Raw genomic sequence first — 20,228 nt, 5'->3', positions numbered from 1 at the left:
CTGCATGACCTTGAGAAGTCACTGGTTTCTTTGAGCCTCGGTTTCCTGAAATATAAAACAGGCAGTCTAGTAGTACCTCCTTTATTGAATTGTTATGAGGATTAGAGATGATGGATGTAAAATACCAGATAGTGTTTGGCAGGTACTGAATAAATGGAAGTTGTCATAATTGCCATAATTCTCCATTTTAAGACACCATTGATAATAATAATGGTATCAGTTTTGTCACTGATAATGTTAAAATATGCCTTTGAGTTAACTGAATCGTTTTGGAAATATGACTTTAAATGTACACTCTTAAAAATTGTTTCTAGTGGCTCTCATTAATTAACATGCTTATATATGAGTTGTTTTTTCTGTATAAGCAGAGTTAGCAGTAAAAATGGGTGTTTTTCACATTAATGAAATTCTGCTGAAATGTTTGGTTGTAAGAAATTATGTATAAATTTAGGATTATGTGATACTTTTCATAAAGCGTATTATTTGTGCTCTTGATCCCTTTAGTACCTTTACACTGGCAGTATAATTTTACTCTTATCAAAGAGTAGTAGGTTTTTGTCTGTATTTCTCATTGGCTAAATCCATAGTTTTATTTTCCCTTGACAGATCATGTATTGCTGGAAGCTAAATAGCTAAAGACTTCTGACAATTAGATGTTTGTCATCTGAATACTCATCCTTTAGGCTTTGAAGATTCTGTGTCCGTTCCAGATTTTGGATTTCTACTCCCTTTAATCATATTGCATGTGATAAGTGATCTCTTGTACGTTCGATAGCTTTTCCTTTCAATATTGTTTCATAGTGGGATTTGGGTATGTGTTTGAAGTAATGTTAGGATGTTAATTTAAGTGAAAATTCAACTCTAGATAGTGTTAATTTTTGTAAGAAAATCAACTGAGTTCATAATCAAATAACCCGTGTTCATCTAAATCCTTACTTGAATAGTAATATGAGCTATATCATGACTTACTTCCCTGCCTACAGCCCACATATGTCTTTCAACATATATTATAAATTACAGACATGAAAGTGGGAAAAAGCTGTGCATCTTAAACTAGGAGATGTATGGTGTTTTATTGTTAATGATAAGTGAAAGTAGCAGTGGCCTACTGGATAGGTTCTATAGTCAAAGTGGCTGGATTTGAATCCCATCTTCCTTACTTGAATAAGCACCCACCAGAATGTATGCACCACATGGTACAAGACTTTTTCTGTCTAATTTTCACTGTTACAGTAGTATGAGGTTTCTGGTTGACACAGAAAATATTTGTTGAATGAGTAAATAAAAGAATCTCTTTAAAGCTCAACTTTTTCATCTGTAAAAGGTAGTTACTGTGTAGTTTCTATCTGTAGAGATGTTCTAAGAATGAAATGAGATAACATTTGAGAAATGCCTAGAACACAGGAAGTGTTTGCTACTATAAGATACTATTATTGCTGTTATTATTATTGTTACCACTGCTAAACTATTATTACTGTTACTACTGCTAGTAATAAATGTTGACCTGGGCTTTTGTCAGGGGGGAAGTTTTTTCCAGTGCCCATGTTGGTTGGGGCTATTGGTGTAACCTGGGGTTCAGTGCCTAGCAGGGGCTGGGAGTGGTAGTGACCTCATGCTCCCCAGCTTCCCTAGCATCTCCAGTCCCGTCTGGGCCTCTCCCACAGCTCAGAGATTATGCTTCTTCCAACATTGCTCACTTTTTCCTGGACTCTCATCCTTCACTGAACTCATTCTCTTTGAAGCTGAGGATCCCATGGTTATCTTTGTGTCATGCACAATGCTGACACATGCCCTGGGAGGCGCCATGGAGGTGCTCAGCAGATGTTGTCTGAGGGAGTGTTGAAGCAGACAGGCTGGACTCTGGCCTGAGCTAGCTGAGGATTCAGGAATCATTTTAATATTTTCCAGAGAATAGGACAGATAGGTGAACTAGAGGGCAGGGGAAGTCTTTGGCCTTTGTCATTTCTCTCGTTTTTCCTTCTTGTGTTTTCTGTTTAAAAATCCCTGTTTCTTGAGAGAGGACAGATGGATCTGGTAGGTCTTATGGAATCTTACTATTTCTTTGGATAGGACCCTCCCATCCCCACCCCACCTCACCCCCACCAAGTTAAAGCAAACCCCTCCCTGGCATCTGAATTCTTTGCTTGGGTGGTGCAGTAGGGTCAGAGCTAAGCTTGTGAGCAGACAGCCTGCTGAGCACATTCTCCTTTGAGAGGTTTTGGCCTTGGGCATCCTTAATGTCTTAGGGAAAGGGTGAGCAACCTTCCAGCCTAACATACTCTAAGGAAAAAAGAAATGGATATGACTCCTGAGTCCTAGTGTGTTCTGCCATTGAATTGCTGCAGGACCTCGCCAGTTATTGGATTTCTCTGAATCTTTACTTTCTTAGTTAGTGAATGTTTTTATATCTTAGGAATCCCATGTTTCTTAGGAAACACCATCAAAGCTTTTCAGAGAGAGCTCTGAGTGAGTACTGGTGGGAAATGGCCTGCATTTTAGGTATAGGTCAGAAAGAAATTAGTTGAGGCTCTTTAAAAAATTAGACTGTGTGTTTTAATGAGAACTACAGATTAGTGCTGTACTGCATGTCAGGAGCCAGATTGTAGCATTTTATGTTCTGGTAGGGACTGTGTCTTTGTCTTCCAGGATCATTAGTGCTGTATGCCCTTCTGTCTGAATTTCTAGCTTTGGCTGAGGGATGCAGGCTGCTGGCTGTGGGATGCAGGCTAGAAAGCCTTGGCCAGTCGGCTGGGCTTTAGTGATTGCTGTGGGATGTGTTATCTGGTGACCAAGTAGGTACCTTTCACTGTCTAGGCTGAGCTGTGGGCAGCCCTGCCATCTTCTAAGGTCAGTTGCCAGCTTCTTAGCCTGCAGGTGGTGATTTGGCCTGGGATCCTGCCTCTGTGTTCCTCTTTTGACTTTTCTTTGGAGAGAGCAACTCCATAATCAACTATGTGCAGAATACCACAGAACTATGAGCAAAAATTTACCACTGTGACCCACTGTTCTCCAGGCACATTTTGCACATTTTTTTTAAAGATGAAGTTTGTATTGTGGTAAGTTCATAGAGAAGTAAAATGTATGAAGCTCAGCACTTTACAAAGTAAAATGTCTACATAACTAGCACCCACATCAAGAAGCAGATCCAGGGCTCCTTTTCTCTCAGTACACCAGGCCCAGGAAGGGTAATTACTTCTTCTACCCTAGGTGAGTTTTACCAGTTCTGGAACTTTATATAATTGTAATAATGGAATACAAATACTTTTGTATTTGATTTCTTTTGTCCAGCATACTGTTCAGCATATCTCTTTTAATCTCCACAGTGACTTGCAAGGCAGAGGTTATTGTCTCTGTTTTGCAGAGGAGGAAAGAAACTAAAGTTCAGCGAGGGACATAATTTATTAGCATCAGATAGCTCTGTGATTTGAAGCTGTGTCTGCCTTTTAAGACCCTGCCCTTCTTCAGTGCAGCACCCTGATAGGAGGATACAGGGATGAATGATACCTAGTCATTACTCTTCTGTAGCTCCTCTTTGGGTGGGCAACATACTGGAAATATGTATCTATACTATGTGACTGAAAGAAGTTATTGCTTATAATCAAAGATCAAAGAAAACACCTTGGACTACTTTACTCCCAGTTGTTGGGTATGAAAGGCATCATGGAAAAGGAAATATCTGAGCTCAAACTTGGAATGTGAAATTAGGATTTTGGAAAGCCATTTATCTTGGAGGATAGTAGGAATAAAGACATAGAAGTCAGGAATGCTTATTGTGTTTGGGAGAGGGAGTACCCTGTGTAATGAGAATTGAGGATATTTAAAGAGGGGATTGTGGGAGATGAGGCTGATTATGGAGTAGGGGTCTGTAAAGAGGGAACCTTCTTCTTTAGGTTCATGTCAACTGTGTCCCATTAAACCACAATATTGCAAGGTGTTTATAGGTGCCCTCTCACAGTTAGCTGGGGAATATTTGGGCAAGTAGTTGGTCACTTTCTGCCTCATTTTGTCCTTTTGTAAGTGAACAACCTAGCTCTTCTGCATGGCGCTTGTGAATATGAGATGAAGCAACTACAAGAAAGAGCTCTTAGGTGTTATACAAAACCTTGAGATAATGGTGTTGTCAGATAGATACATGCAATTGGGTAGGTTTCAAGGGGACGGGGGAGCCTTCAGACCAGGACATCTCCCAGCTAGTGGTTTAACAATTGGCTTTCCAAAAAACAAGTAAACAAACAAATAAAGAACAGAGTAAAATCTAAAAGCCCTGATTCATTTGATGATTCACTTGCTGATTGCCACAGTGTAAATATATTCACCAAGGCTGATTTCAAACCACCAGGGTAATGTCAATAAACCCTCAGTTGGGAAGAGACATGCACAATGAGCTCCAACTGCCCACCGTTGTCCCTGTGTTGTACGTGACTGTGAGGTGGGAATATGGCTACTGTAGCTCTTGTTAAGTTTTCCTTTAAGAAACAAAACCAGGAGGCTCTCAAAATCATTCTTGTGTCTACAAGTGCCATCTTCTTGATTTAAAAACATGGCAGCAGATTGGGCCAGTGTTATTGCCTTAATCCCTGGGAAAGGAGCAGCATCCTCAGAGTTGATGTCCCAGGAGGGTGTGGAGGGTTTCATTGGTATTATAGAATTAAGAACTTGGTTCCCAAATACAGTAGTCTGCCCAGGGTGTTCAACTAATTCTGCCTCTTAGAGGCACTATTGCATAACATTTGAACCTTGGTTTTTGGGGTTAGAACTGAATTCACAGCCCAGATCCACTACTTCCTGCTGGTGTGACCTTGAACAACTAGCTGTCTCTCTGAAGCTATTTCCTCATCTGTAAAATGTGAACAGTAACACCTTCATAGAATTATTTTTGTGGATTAAATGATATCATGCATGTAAAAATGTCTAGCATTGTATGTGTTATTGATAAGATTAGTCCTCCTTCAATCCTGACTAACAAATAAGGTCCTGCAGGACCTAGTCCCCCCATCTCATTTGTCAAAGTTAGCTTCTCCCCCATTTTGATAACAGTCACCCTTAACTTGACCCCTCACCTTGCCAAATCATCAATCACCCTGCCTTTTTAACTTGAGTTCCCCTTCTTGATTTTTAAAAAAACATTTTGAAAGCTAGAATCCCTCATTTTTTCTTTTTTCTTTTTAAAATTAATTTTAATTAGTTATACATGACAATAGTATTGTGCACTTTGATATTTTATATATAAATGGGGTATAATTTCTCATTTTTTCTGATTGAATGTGTTGTAGAATCATATCGGTTATGCAGTCATATATGTACATAAGGTAATAATGTCTGCTTCATTTCTACTATCCTTCCTATCCTCATATCCCTTCCCTTCCCTTCATTCCCATCTACCTAAAATAACTCTTGTTTTCCCCTGGCACATGCCCACCCCCCCACCCCCATTGTGAATTAGCATCCACATATCAGGTCCAACCTGCCTTGGCTGCTTGTCTAACCAGAAGGTGGGGTGGAAGGATCCAGTTAATCTGGTGTCCTCTGGCCAAGTCTTGTGCTTATATCAGAAGTATGGTGACTTATGAACTGTAAAGTCTTTTTCTCTAACTCTTCTGCACATAACAACCTTGTAGCACCCAAGAAATTGTGAGTGAGGAAATGATATTATTTCTTTGTTTGAAAGTGAAACCCCAAGCCTGTCTTGTGGGTAGATGATTATTTTCTCATGGGATCCACGAAAGGTATTATCATTTGAGAGAACATCATCCTGCCCTGCTTAGATTTTAGAGCAGGAGTTAACAAATTTTTCCAACAAAGGTCCAGATAGTGAATATTTTAGTTTTGTGGGTTAATAGATTCTCGGCTCTGCTGTTGTAGCAAGAAAGCAGCCCAGATGGTCTGTAAACACATGAGTATGGCCATGTTCCAGTATAATTTTATTTACCAAAGCAGGTGCAGGATTTGGCTCCTGGGCTGTAATATGTCAACCCCTGCTAGTAGGCATTTGAGAGGCAGCTAAGAGTATGAGCATTAGAGCTAGGTTTGTTCTGCCTCTTTTCTAGCTCTGGGACTTGGGCAGATCACTTTATAAAGGATAAGAGAAACTAATCATTGGATTATCATGAGAATTCAGGAAGATAATGTCTACAAAGAGTCCTTTATGGGAAGGGCTATTGGGAATGACATTGGATACTTTGAAGGCAAGCTATTTAAATGTTTATTTGCTTGTTTCTTTTTCAAACATGAAATCTAAGTGAAAAAAAAAAAATATATATATATATATACATATGTGGCCTTCTCTAGCTGCTAGAAGGTCACTGCTATTGCTGACCGCTGTGGCTTTTCATGGCTGAGTAGGTAAACAGTGCAACTAAGCGGAACCTGTTAGACTAGTCAAGCCAAAAATGGAGATAAGGTTAAATATCGACTTTGGTAGACTCAGCTTGCTTTTTAGCTTTTATAGCAATGATTAGGCTGGTCGATGGGGGAAGAATGTGATCAATAAATCACCCCTACTACTCAAGGACTTGTACTTCATTGTTCAGCAAAGCTTTGTCAGCCAGCCACTTGGAGCTTTACTTGGCAGTGTGTGGGAAGGAGGCCCAGAGACAGAGCAAATACCCTTCTCCTCCTGCAAAAGCTCTTGGTCTGGTGGAGGGGAGTAGGAAGAAGTGTGGATAACCACATGCAAGGCAGAATATTAATGTGGCCGCCCATCTCCTCCTTCAGCAAGGCCAGCTTCTCCATCAGCCTCCAGCTCTGCCCTCCTCGCCAAGGTTCCAGCCCCGCGTTCCCAGTCATGCTCTCTGCTGTAGCCTGGGCAGGTCCCACCCTACTCCCTACTGACTTATTAAGAACTTATGTGTCCATTCATTCATTAAAATAGTATTTGAATATATATTATGTGCCAGCAAATAGGACAAGGTTCCTGTTCTCATGGATCTTTTAATAAAGGGCTGGTGGGGAAAACACATTGACAAAACAATGCTATGAGGGTAAGGACCATAATTGTAGGAAAGTTTGTATTTTTGAAATGTTCTAGGCAAGGAGGATTTCCATGGTGTTTATAGGCTTATATCAGGATATAGGTTATTTTATTCAGAAATGTGAGCCAACTACATAGACAGACACACACACACACATATGTACACACATTGCTCCTTTCCTTTTGCTGTGTTCCATAAAAACAACAAAAAAATTATTTATGGCACACCATGTGATGTTTTGAAACATGTATACATTGTATAATGTTTAAGTCAGGGTAAACTTCCGTGTCTCCTCAAAGTATCTTTTCGTTATGATTCAAAATTTTATGATTCTTTATGATTCAAAATCATGTTCTCTAGCTTTTTAAAAAAAAAAATCTATTTTTTTTAGTTATAGTTGAACACAATACCTTTATTTCACTTATTTATTTTTATGTGGTGCTGAGGATTGAACCCAGTGCCTCACACATGACAGGTGAGTGCGATACCACTTGAGTCACATCCCCAGCCCTGTTCTCTAGCTTTTTGAAATGTATAGTCCATTATCGATAGTCACCCTACTGTACAGTGCTTGCTACACCAGAGTTTCTTACTCCAATCTAACTTCGTATCAACTGATCAACCTCTCCTTACCATTTGTCTCTGTTCCCTTCTTTACCTTTCTGACAACTTTATGATTCCTTGCCCAATTAAAGTTATGCCTGATATGTAAATCAGTGGATGTGTAACTGATGTGATTCTGCAATTTGTATATGGGGTAAAAATGGGAGTTCATAACCCACTTGAATCAAAGTGTGAAATATGATATATCAAGAACTATGTAATGTTTTGAACAACCAACAATAAAAAATTAAAAAAAAATCCATTATACAAGGTCAAGGCCAGAATATATGTTCCAACATGCCATCAATTCTCTAGTAATCATATACTATTTTTTAAAAAATCAATACTGTGGGGTCAGCTTGCGGTATAACACCCATGGAAGAGAACCTTTTGTGGAATTTATTTTCCATTACATTTTTGTCCAGTGCCCTAAATTCCAGAAGAAGTTATCAGCTTCTTACATTCTGATTCATTCTCAGGCTCTCCCCCTCCCCCATCCCTCCAGTCACATCCTTTGAATATGAAAAAGCTATATTCAAAGCTTAATGTATTCTTTCTGAAAAACCTTTAAGGCCATCTTCATAAGCACAACCATTTCTTATTTAATAAACAATCTCTGTCTCATTAAATGTAAATTAGTCCTTTATCCTTAGCTGTATTTGTTGAATCTATTACTTACTGTGTTTACCAAATTTGTTTCCTTTGGCTCCAAAGCTTTCTGTAAACTACTCATAAATATGAAGTTGAAATGAAGGCACTTTCTCTATGTTGAAGCACCTGCAATTAAACAGTTTGGAACAAAAAAAAATAATAATAAAGTTATGCCTGGGCTGGGGATGTGGCTCAAGTGGTAGCGCGCTCGCCTGGCATGCGTGCAGCCTGGGTTCGATCCTCAGCACCACATACAAACAAAGATGTTGTGTCCGCCGAAAACTAAAAAATAAATATTAAAAAATTCTCTCTCTCTCTCAAAAAAAAAAAAAAATAAATAAATAAATAAAGTTATGCCTGTTCAGACTTAAGATGTATCTAGGAAATAGAACTAAGAATTTTAGGTACAAAGCATTATTAACGTAGCAAACATAAAGAAAAAATAAGTTAAGAGAAATTGGAATTTTTTTCTCTTAGTAGATAAGCTTTTATTTCAACTTTATGTCAGGTTGTAAATTTTATTGCCCCATCTATCATTTTCCCTTAGAATTTATCTTTTTTTCTTCACTTTTTATTTTGAAAACATCGAACATATTGTAAAGTTTAAAGAATGAACATCTACATACTTTTTACTGAGATTCACTAGTTAATATTTTGCTTTATTTTTCTCTCTACAGACTTGATGTCTCATTTTGATGAACCGTTTAGCAATAAATTGTAGATACATGATACTTCACTCCTAAATATTTTAGTATGCACCTCCCAGACGTTATTTTCTAACCATAAAATCATTTTTATGCCAAAGAAATTTAACATTGATAACATAAGTGTTGTCTACCAAATAATCAGTATTCAGATTTTCCTAATGGTCCCCCTATTTCTTTTTAATCCATAATCCAAAGGTTTGTGTATGGTAGTTAGTTATCATGTCTCAAAATCTCATTAATCTATAACCATCCCCCTGATTCTTTTTCGTTTTTCATTATATTACATTTTGAAGAATTCAGCCCAACCATCTTGTAGAGGCTCCAAACTGATTTGTCTGATTGTCTCTGTACTATAACATTCAGGTTAAACATTATCATAAAAATACACATTGGGGGTGCTGTGTCCTCTGCATTAAATCACAATCAGGAATGTAAGTTTGTCCTATTATTGGTGGTAAGTTTGATCCCTTGTTTAAGGTGATATTCGTCTGTTCTCCTGTTTGAGGGTATCTTTCCCCTGCTGTGTAAATAAATCTTTGGGATGATAATTTGTGAATTTCTTGTTTCACAAAAACTTTTGATTCTAGCTTTCATTGGTGATCCTTGCTGAATCAGTTATCACATTGGTGGTTTTTGCAAAATACTGTTTTTCTAATTTTGTCATTCCTTCTCATTTACCACTTTTCTAAAGAAGAGCCCTTCGATACTTTTCACATTATCCTAGGAATTAATGGTTTCTTTATAAAATTTATTGTATTGTAATCCATTACTATATTTTAAAAATTAAGATTCTGTTGAGGTATGGTTTGCACACAGTGAAATGTACAGATATTAAGGTACAATCTGATTAGTTTTGACAAATGTGTATGACATATAGTGTCTACCCTATAAAGATACATATCCATTACCTCCAAAAATCTTTGGCCTCTTCCCTAGTCATTTCCTGAAATCTCACCCCACCAGAGCAGCCCTGATCTCATTTTTTCATTATTCTCTTTGATGTTTGAGTTGTTCCAAGTGTTGGCAGTGAAGGTCCCATCCATTTATTTCTGTGACCTTTTGGCATGTCCTCTTTAATCTGAGAGCACTTTTTTCCCCTTTTTAATTTGTTCTAATTAGTTATACAAGACAGATGCATTTTTTGATTCATTGTACACAAAGAGAGCACAACTTTTCATTTCTTTGATTGTACACAATGTAGAGTCGCATCATATGTGCGGTCATTCATGTACTTAGGGTAATGTTCATCTCATTCCACCATCTTTCCTTCTCCCATACCCCCTCCTCTCTTCCCAGAGTTCCTCCATTCTCCCAACATGTGCCCCGCCCGCCCACTGTCTACCATTATCAGAGAGAACATTTGGCCTTTGTTTTTTGAGGATTGGCTTAGCAAGATATTCTCCAACTCCATCCATTTACCTGCAAATGCCATAATTTTATTCTCTTCTAATGCTGAGAAATATTCCAGTGTGTATACCACCGTTTCTGAGAGCACTTTCTTGTTTTCATGTACAAGAAGGCATCTTATTTTATTCTTTTTGGAAGCTGAAACCAATAATAGAGATGATATTTTAATAACTTCTTTGTTAGTGAACTTTAGGTTGTTCCTTTTTTGTCCTTTTATGAAAGTGCTGCAGCAAACATCTTGGACACTTGTTGTTCTTGTGCTCTTCTATGAGTGTTTTTGTAGTCTAGGGCTCTAGAAGTGGCCTTTCCAGGTCACAATATGCACATTTACACTTTTGATTGATATTGCCAAATTCTTCCCTCTTCTCTTAAAAAGCCATATTTATCTAGTAAATTTCCACTGACATTACTGGTTTCCCCACAGCCTCACCAACACTGTTTTTTTTTTTTTCCCTGTCTGTGCATGGTGGTGCAGAGTTTGAATTTAGACTTAGCTTTGAGCAAAATAAACATCCAAACCACCTATCCTCTTTTTGGTTCCAAGCCCTCCAGTTTTGATTTACATAGAAATGAAATCTCTCCTCAAGAGAGAAGTTAAATCCAAGGAGAAATGTCTGCCCTTCTCTGTATTCAGTGTCACAGTCATCATCAGAGCCAGCTGCAGGCAGAAGGCCTTCTTACAATTTTCATTCTGCACTGAATGTGCAGGGGAGATTAGAGAGGAGAGCAATGCTGGAGGAGTGTGGCATTGCCCCCAGGACATCTGGTCCTCTGCAGCCACCTTTAAACATTTGGTTCACAGTTATTGTTCTATATTTCTACCCTTAAATAACTATTGGAACTGATTTTTATTTTAGAATGAACCACGATGATTCTACATTGGGGAGAGCAGGTTTATTGTAGGCATATATGTGCGTATTCACTCTTGAGAACATATAATAAAAAAGCTTTTGTTTTATTTTAAACGTTGAATCTTATGTTAAACACTTTTGCAGATGAATTATAACTTTTTTCTTTTTATAGATTGAGCAAGTTATTTGAAAGTGTTCCTTCTTTTCTTTATAGGTGTTTGAAGCTGTGATTTCCTGGATCAATTATGAGAAAGAGACCCGTTTAGAGCATATGGCAAAACTGATGGAACACGTCCGACTCCCTCTCTTGCCCAGGGATTATCTAGTGCAGGTGCGTGCTGGCCTGTCCACCGAAGCCTCAAGGGACAGCAGAGGCCACTCTGGTTGCATGGCATAGTTGAGATCAATAGATCTTCTGTGTGTGTTGCAGGCACCAACCAACTGGGTTAAGTTTGAAGTAGAGCTTAAAAGCATAGGTTTGAGGATAAGCTGTGTAGGTTTCAGTCCATGCTCCACTACTTACTCGTTTTGAGTTTTTATTCAAGCCTCAGTATCTCCTTCCAGAAACAAGTTGTCGGTATGTAAGCCTGAAGCCTGGCTTAACAAGTGTTCTATAAAATTAGCTGCTTTCCCTATAGATGCCCAAAGCCAGAAGAGTCATTTTCATAATATTTCTTTGTTACCCTTCTGCTCTAAACAAGTTGGAGCCCAACTCAGGACTGTGAAAATCAGCTTTTCACAGGTGCCTAGAACACAGACTACCTCTACTTCTTCCAAGAAAGGAAAGAAAATTTTAAAATTATAGGATGTCCCTCTAGTGCCACCTATTTCCTTACTTAAACCTTGTAATCAGCCTGTGAGGCAAATATTACAACACTCTATTTACCACTTTGGCCCTTGAGGCTGTGGATTGGGTTGCCCTCAGGGGTCACCAACCACCTGGGGAGAGTCAGGATTCAAATCCACAGCAGCCAGACCCTGAGGCACACGGTTCTGCCAGCTGCCACCTTTGTTGCTCTTTATTCCATTTCCCCATTACATGGCTCATTTTGAACAGTAGTAAGTGGCATTAGATACTCTTACAAGCAGGGAGTCAAAGCTTAAAATATGTGAACCAAACTAAACATTGAGGAAGTAGGCCACCCCTCAGCTGTCCTGGAGGGTCTCTGGAAGGAAGGAAAGGTATGATGCAAGAATAAATGAGGAGGCTTAGCAGTCTGACAGCCAGCTCCTGTTATCCTGTGCCATACTTAACCCCTTGAAACCTCAGTTTTCTCATCTGGTCAAAATAGCACTTGCCCTGGTAGGATTGTTTGGAGCAAAATGAGATGGTCCACATAAAGCCTGTCACACAGTGATCAGTGAATACTAGTTAATATTACCACTGTCCTTGGGACTATGAGTACCATGCTGTTCTTGTGAGCACTTGTAAAGTCCTCTGCTCCTGACGCTGCTGGCCATAGGCCTAAGGGGTCAGTACAATGTCCTCTGAATCTGTACACCTCAGCCTTCTTTGCAGCACTGAGGGACACCCTTGAAACCTTTATAAGGACCCTGCATGCTACCTTGGAGGATACTAGTGCCACCTGGTGGCATGGTATCCCTGCTGTAGGAAAGGGAAGCAGAGGGACTGATTTGCCTCTCATTGTCACAGTAGGTTTTCCCACTGTCCTGTGGGAAACTGACTGAAGGCAGGGTGGGCAGCCAGGGACCTGGGTTCCAGTGAAAGGTAAAGGGGACTTAGAGACCTCCATTAAGTGTCCACGACTAACAAAGATATTAGGAGATAGTTCCTGGATTATTATGGCAAAATACAGTCTGGACCTGGAAAAGGAGGAGGTCAGAGGCACTGGGTGTGAGAACTGTTGTATGGGACTCCTTTTCTAAAAGGACTTTTATTAGGCCTCACAGGGTGAACACTTTTGGGAAAGGATGTTTCCTCAGCATTCATTTGCCCTTGAAACTTCAGACCTGCTGGGAATGGTTGACCATATAATGCAAGAGGAAGGGAGAGAGGGAAAACTCTTGCAACCAACACTGCCTGGCATCTGTGCCTCACAATAGCTAAAGTTAATTAGGCTTTTACTAAGCATTTTTAGATATTCTAAATTTATAACATGCTGTGTTTTGATAATAAACACATACACATATTTAACATAAACTTTGTGATTTTTTTTTTTTTTGGTACCAGGGATTGAACCCAGAGGTGCTTAACCACTGAGACACCTCCCTAGCCCTTTTTAATATTTTATTTAGAGACAGGGTCTTTCTGAGTTGCTTAGGGCCTTGCTGAGGCTGGCTTTGAATTCTTGATCTCCCTACCTCAGCTTCCTGAGCCACTGGGATTATAGGCGTGTTCTACCATGCCTGTCAAACTTTGTGATTTTGACTGTTTTTGAGTATATGATACAGGGCATTTATTATATTCACAGTGCTGCACAACCATCACCATATCCATTTCCAAAACTTTCATCATCCCACATTGAAACTCTGTACCTATGAACTCTCTAGGGGGGAGCTTTTAGTTCAAGCTGAATGAATTCTTTGGGAAAAGTAGCTGCTTGAGCAATTTTCCTTTCTCCCTAGCTTTTCTAGAGATTTTCTCCCACCCCTTTTATTTTTTAACCCCCCACATTTATGATTTGTACCATCCTGGTTTAGGCCCCTAATGGGAAGGTTAAAAAAAAAAATATCTTTCAAGGCTGTAGGGAGTTTTCTTGGGGAAGAAGATGCCCAGAGGTGGCAGAGGCTTTGACTTGCCAATTCTTCTTTTTCCTGCCAGCTCCAGCGTTGCCCAGTGGATGATGACCCTGGCCCTATTTTCATTCTTAGCAATAGATGGGGTCCCAGGAGAGGCTCAGCCAGGCCTTGTGCTGATTGTTTGGAGGGTTGAGATGATTGAAGTGGGAGCCCTTTCTCATTCTGTGATTGGACTTGAATCAGGTCCAATCCTCAGGTCAGAAACCTTGTCTTATTCATCATTTTCTTCCTGGGGGCCAGCACAGGGCTGCCCAACCAGGAGACATCCAATCAGTGTTAGCTGTTGAATGGAATTGATGTTTCCCACCATCAAGTGGCCTCAGAAGACCCTGCTGTTCATTCCAGATATGTCACATAGTGATATGAACTGGGCTGAAGAGATGCTATTTAAGAGCCAGAGTACCAGAATGCACACTTGCCTACTTATGGAGCATGTAGGCTTGCATTTGCTGAAGTCCTGCTTAGGTCCTGAGGTCTGAATACCAGGTAGAGAAGTGAGATCCCAGCGTAGATGGGGTATCAGATGAGGTCAGTAGATGGGATTTTGTATAGGACATTCTTTCTGCTCTAGTGTCAGTACTCAGTTAGAGCCTCACTGGCCAGTTTTCTCCCTGAAACTTTTGCTATAAGACCATCTTGACCATCTTATTTTACCAGTGCCTTCAAAGTTTGTCCCTTGGATCCTGTCTTCTTTCTTCTTTCCCTCCCTCCCTCCCTCTTCTCTCAGATCTCTGACCATTTGCCCTACACATTATAAAGCATTCAAACCAAGAGGAATGCGGGAAGAGATTTTCAGGCAACTCCTTATTTTTTATTTTGCATAAATTCATCTAAACCTCAGCGTACAAGCAAACAAAACTAATGGGGTTCTAGGTGCTTTTAATACACCTGTTTTACAGACGAGAAAACTGAGGATCAGAGATGAATGGTGCAGCTGGGATTTGCATCCCTGTCTTAGGCCAGAGCTTGATCACTTAATCCTGTGCTCTTAAAATCCAGGAGGTGAGCACTAAGTTATAACTCTGGGGATCTTTCTCTTTGGGTGTGAGATGAGATGATACAGAAATGAATGAGAGAATGCAGGAATGACCCACCCCAGAGACAGGGCTTAAGAAATGGGGCCAGGCTCTGTTCCAGTGTTACCTGTAGGTTGTTACCTCCAGACAGTTGAAGAAGAGGCTTTGATAAAGAATAACAACACCTGTAAGGACTTCCTCATCGAGGCCATGAAATACCATCTGCTCCCCCTGGATCAGAGACTCTTGATTAAGAACCCTAGAACCAAGCCCAGGACTCCAGTAAGCCTGCCTAAGGTAAGCCCCAGCCTGGCCACTGCCCAGAGTCAGGACCACATCCTAGAAAAATGCTTTTCCATTCACACTCCACATCCTTCCTCACTCCTGCCTACCCTACCTACATCTTGGTTGCATTTAAGACCTAGGACACAGAATCTGCTGGTTCCTTTGGCTAGTACTCCTCTCTTCTGGGGTATTCCTTTCCTAGGAGTTTCAAGGAAAACTCCAGTGTCATTGGGGGTGAGAATAACTCATAACTCTTCCATCCTGCCCCACCTTCTCATTTCATGCCACGGTTTGTGCTTCCTTCCTATTAAAAGAGGGATGGCTCTGTTGGTCTTCGCTTAGTGACAGCCATAAACATTCTTATAGTGTAAAAAAAAAAAAAAAGTCCCAGTTCGGTTCCTCTCTCACCACAGGGAGGGACATAAAGGACCATTAGGGCTGCCAGAGAAGAGAAGGGGCCTTGAAGAATCCCAACAGGTAATGAAGTAGGGGGAGGAAGTAGGGGAAATGAGAACTTGTGAAGAAGCAGCCAGCAGAGGGAAGGATGAGCACAGGAGGGGACCCTCTGGTTGAGAGGCTTGCTGACTGCTTGGTTCTCGGTAGGGTTCTTGCCTCTGGCCCTCAGGTCCCTTATTTGCAGAGAAAGGGATATAGCAATTGATCAGTCTTTCTGGGATCCTGACATAGTGTTGTCTGGGGGAAGGTCCCAGGCAACATGGGAGGGAAGTTGGGAGGAGAGAATGACACAGTGGGTAGCACAGGAAATTATTTAGGCCCTTTCTTTGTTGTCAACCTCCCCTCTCTAGCTGGCTGCCATCCTCTTTGCCTGCTGCTTCTAAGAAAGTTCAGTAGGGATAGAGAACAATAGGTTTTGTTGTCCAAAACTTGATGTTGGGATTCTCTGAGGTTTGAAGTTCCTTCTTTACACTCTGTTCCATGACCCTGGATCATGGGGAATAGAGTAGTGGCAATGTGAACAACTATCACAAATGTCCCAGATAATAATATAAACAGCTGATCTTAAGTGCACGTTATGGGCTAAGCCCTAAGTGAGGGTGTCACATACATAGCTTTTTATTTTCATGATACTGGGGATTGAAACCAGGCCCTTGCACACACTGAGGAAACACTCTACCACTGAGCTACATCCCCAGCCCCTTCTAAAATTTTTATTTTACTTTGAGTCAGGGTATTGCTAAGTTGCCTAGGCTGCAATCCTCCTGCCTCACCCCCCTACCCCCCACCCCCCCTTGTCATCCCCCCTCGCCCCAAGTTGCTGGCATTACAGTGTACATCACCATGCCCAGCTCACATGTGTATCTCATTTAAACTTCACACCCCAAGAGGTAGAGACAAGTTATTACCCAGGTCTACAAAGAAGGAAATTGAGGTGATTTGTCCTGACATCACCACTGTTAATGTGGTAGAACCTATGTTTTCACTGAGTCATCCTCACCCTCCAAACCCTCTGTGAACTCTGTCCTTCTGTACCTAGCTTTGCCTGTGTATCTGATAGTGTACACTTAGTTGTCTTCCCATGTGTCCAGTGCTGGTCAGAGGAAGGTGCAGCCTCAAGGAGAGGGCCTTGGCCTGTCTGGCCATTTGTCTGGCTGCAACTTGATGCCCTTTTTAATTTTGTTGTTGAAATTTTGCATTGAAACATCTTATTTTTTTTAAATAAAAGTAATTTAGCTTTCTTTAACAATAGAAGTATGTGCTCCTTGTAGTTTATTTAAAGGATGCTACAATGTAAAAATAAAATTAAAGTCACCTGAACTCTCTCCCATGGACAATCACTGCTACTATTTTGGTGAGTTTTCTTTCCAACATTTATCTCTGTACACTTACTCACAAATAGATGAAAATGTATACTTTCAGATTAACGCTCTTGTTATACAGATTGAAATGTTTTCCCCCACTCAACTATATGCCATAGATTACTTTTAATGTGATATCAACATGGGTGAAACCAGCATTTAAATTGTAATGGGTACATAGTATTTGTGTTTTCTGTACCTATGTATTTAATTGTCCTCTCTTGGTGGACTTTGCAGTATTTTCCATTTTTTGTATTATGAACATTTCTGTGCCAAATATTCTTTATAAGATGACATTTTGTTTTAGTTTGCATTGCTTTAATTGTGAGATTAATCTCAGTTTCATATGACTATTGTCCTTTGTATTTCTGTTGGGGGGAATCTCTTTTTGTGTCCTTGCACATTTTTCTGTTGCATTGTGTTTTTTATTAATAGTTTTAAAGGGCCCTTTCTACATTAAAGAGATGAGGCCTCTGTATGTATGTACTTCAAGTATTTTCTTCTTAGTTTACAGGTTACTTCTTAACTTTGTAGTATTTTCTCCCAATCTGCCTTATCTTTTCATTTTCTTAACAGTATCTTTGGAAGAGCAGATTTAAATTCTTTTTGATAATTTGAATTAATAGGGAAAGATTATATGTATTTGTCATGTACAACAGGATGATTTGAAATATGTGTACATTGTTGAATAGCTAAATTAAGCTAGCTAACCTATGCATTACCTCACATACTTATCATTTTTTAGAGTGAGAACATTTAAAATTTACTCTTTTATTGATTTGCAACAATATAACAATACAACTAACTATAGTTACCATATTGTACAACAGAGCTCTTGAGCTTATTCCTCCTGTCTAAACAAAATTTTGTATCCTTTGATCAATACCTCTCCAACCCTGCTCCTTCCCCTCATCTCTTAGGAACCACCATTCTACTCTGCCTCTGGAAGTTTGCTTTTTCAAGATTATGCACCTATGAGAGATCATGCAATATATGTTGTTCTGGCCTGGCTTCTTTCACTTATGTCCTTCAGAGCCAACTATGCTGTAAATAATAAGGTGTACTTCTTTTTAAAGCTGGAGTGATATTCCACTGTGCATATACACCACATTTTTCTTATCTCCTTGTCCATTGATGGACAAAGGATGACTCTATCTTTTAGCTATTGTGAATAATTTGCAGTGAATACAGGAGTGCAGAGTATATTTGCGCATACTGATTTCAGATATATCCTCAGTAATGGGGTTGCTGGATTGTATAATAGTCCTACTTTTAATTTTTTGAGTAATCTCCATTTTCTTTTTCATAATGGCTATACCAAAGTACAGAAATTATTTTTTTTTTCAGTTTTGTTGTTATAGTTTGTTTTGTATTCTATCTTTTAAAAAAATCTTTGTCTCGCCTAACATCACAAAGATTTTCTCCTGTATTTTCTTCTTGAAGTTTCAAAGTTTTAGATTTTACATTTACGTCTATAGTCCATTTTGAGTAGTTGGTTTTTTAAAAATATGGTATGAGAGTTAAGAATCAAGTTTGATTTATTTTGCATGTTAATATACAGTTGTTTCATACCATTTATGGGAAAGATTCTTCTTCCATCAAAGTACTTCACTTTTGTTGTAAATTATTAATTAACACATAATAATAATATATGTGTTAGTCTATTTCTGGATTCTGTTCTGTTCCATTTTTCAATTTGTCTGTCTTTATACCAATACCATGTTGCCTTGGTTACTAACTTTATAGTAAGTCAAGATAGTATGAGTTTTCCAGTTTTGTTCTTCAAAGTTTTTTTTTATTCTAAAGTCCTTTTAATTTAAGAATCAGCTTAATTATTTCTACAAATAAGGTATGCAGATTTGATTAGAGTTATATTTAATCTCTAGGTCAATTAAAGGGAATTTCCATCAATACTAAATCTTTTGATTCATGAACACACCATGTATTTCCTTTCATTCAGATTTCCTTTGATTCCTCTCACTGATTTTTTTTTTTTTTTTGGTAGGGATTAAACCCAGTGGCACTTAACCACGGAGCCACATCCCCCAGCCTCCCACCCCCCTTTTTAAATTTGTTTTTTAGTTGTAGGTGGACACAATACCTTTATTTTATTTATTTACATGTGGTGCTGAGGATCGAACTCAGGGCCTTACATATGCTAGGAGAGCACTCTCCCACTGAGCCACAGCCCCAGTTCCCCCAAGCCCTTTTTATATTTTATTTAGAGACAGTGTCTTGCTGAGTTCCTTAGGAACCCACTAAGTAGCTAAGGCTGGCTTTAAACTTGTGATCCTCCTGTCTCAGCCTCCAGAGCTGCTGGGATTACAGGCATGTGCCACCACACCTGCCTTCCTCTCTGATGACTTATAGTTGTCCATGTATGGGTCTTACATGGCTTTTGTCAGATTTATCCTTAATTTTTTAGTAACCTCCATTTTCTTTTTCATAATGGTTATACTTGAAAGAACAGAAATTAAATTTTTATGCTATTTTCAGCGTCTTTAAATTCAAATTTTTAATAGTTTATTTCTAATATGTAGAAATGCAATTGGTAGAAAGGTTATTTAATGGAGAAGGAAGGGTTTAGGTGGTGATGACTTCACTGGAGTCTGAACATAAGGCAAGTATCTTCAGGAGATTGCTGAGTACCCCAGGCTGACTCTCTGGGCAGATTTTTTGGACTTGTCTTCTATAGCGTCAGTTCTTCCACTAAACTGTTGGTTCCATGACAGCAGGCATTACTCATCTGTGTCCTTGGCACCCAGCCCAGATCCTGGCACAGGGTGGGCAATAGTAAACATTTTCATGAATGAAAGATATACTTTTAAAGAAGAAATTTTATGGAGCTTTAGACCTTACCATTTATATCATCCCTCACTATTTCCCCCAATGCTTTTGGCATTTATACATGAGCTTTTGCATGGATGTAGTAAGTATTTATGTCTTTATAGCCTCTTTTGATCACTAATGTAGGTTGGGCCTAGAAATTTGGTTCAACCCCAAAGGCATTCAATATTGCCTTCATTCATGAGAGATTAGAAGAATTGTGAGGAACCTGGATTGAACAAACAACTTCCCTCTAAAACTCAGCAACAATCTATAGGCTCTCACATATTAACTTATTAATTCACTCATCTAACACACTTCTGTAGAGAAATCA

The 20,228-nt window shown here is 39.3% G+C and overlaps 1 protein-coding gene across 2 annotated transcripts in view; it reads left to right on the top strand.

Annotated features, from left to right (window-relative positions):
* Nucleotides 1–20,228, top strand: part of Klhl3 (kelch like family member 3) — an 88,076-nt gene that overhangs the window by 44,846 nt on the left and 23,002 nt on the right. For both annotated transcript variants that reach the window (XM_027941128.3, XM_071611838.1), the window contains 2 exons: nt 11,405–11,521; nt 15,114–15,263. In XM_027941128.3, the coding sequence (XP_027796929.2) occupies nt 11,405–11,521; nt 15,114–15,263 (267 nt within the window). The remainder of the gene's footprint in view (nt 1–11,404; nt 11,522–15,113; nt 15,264–20,228) is intronic.

The sequence above is a fragment of the Marmota flaviventris genome, chromosome 5 (assembly GCF_047511675.1).
Source record: "Marmota flaviventris isolate mMarFla1 chromosome 5, mMarFla1.hap1, whole genome shotgun sequence".
Lineage (NCBI taxonomy): Eukaryota > Metazoa > Chordata > Mammalia > Rodentia > Sciuridae > Marmota > Marmota flaviventris.
Note: the sequence above shows the minus strand (reverse complement) of the source record. Positions and strands in the feature narration are given on the sequence as shown.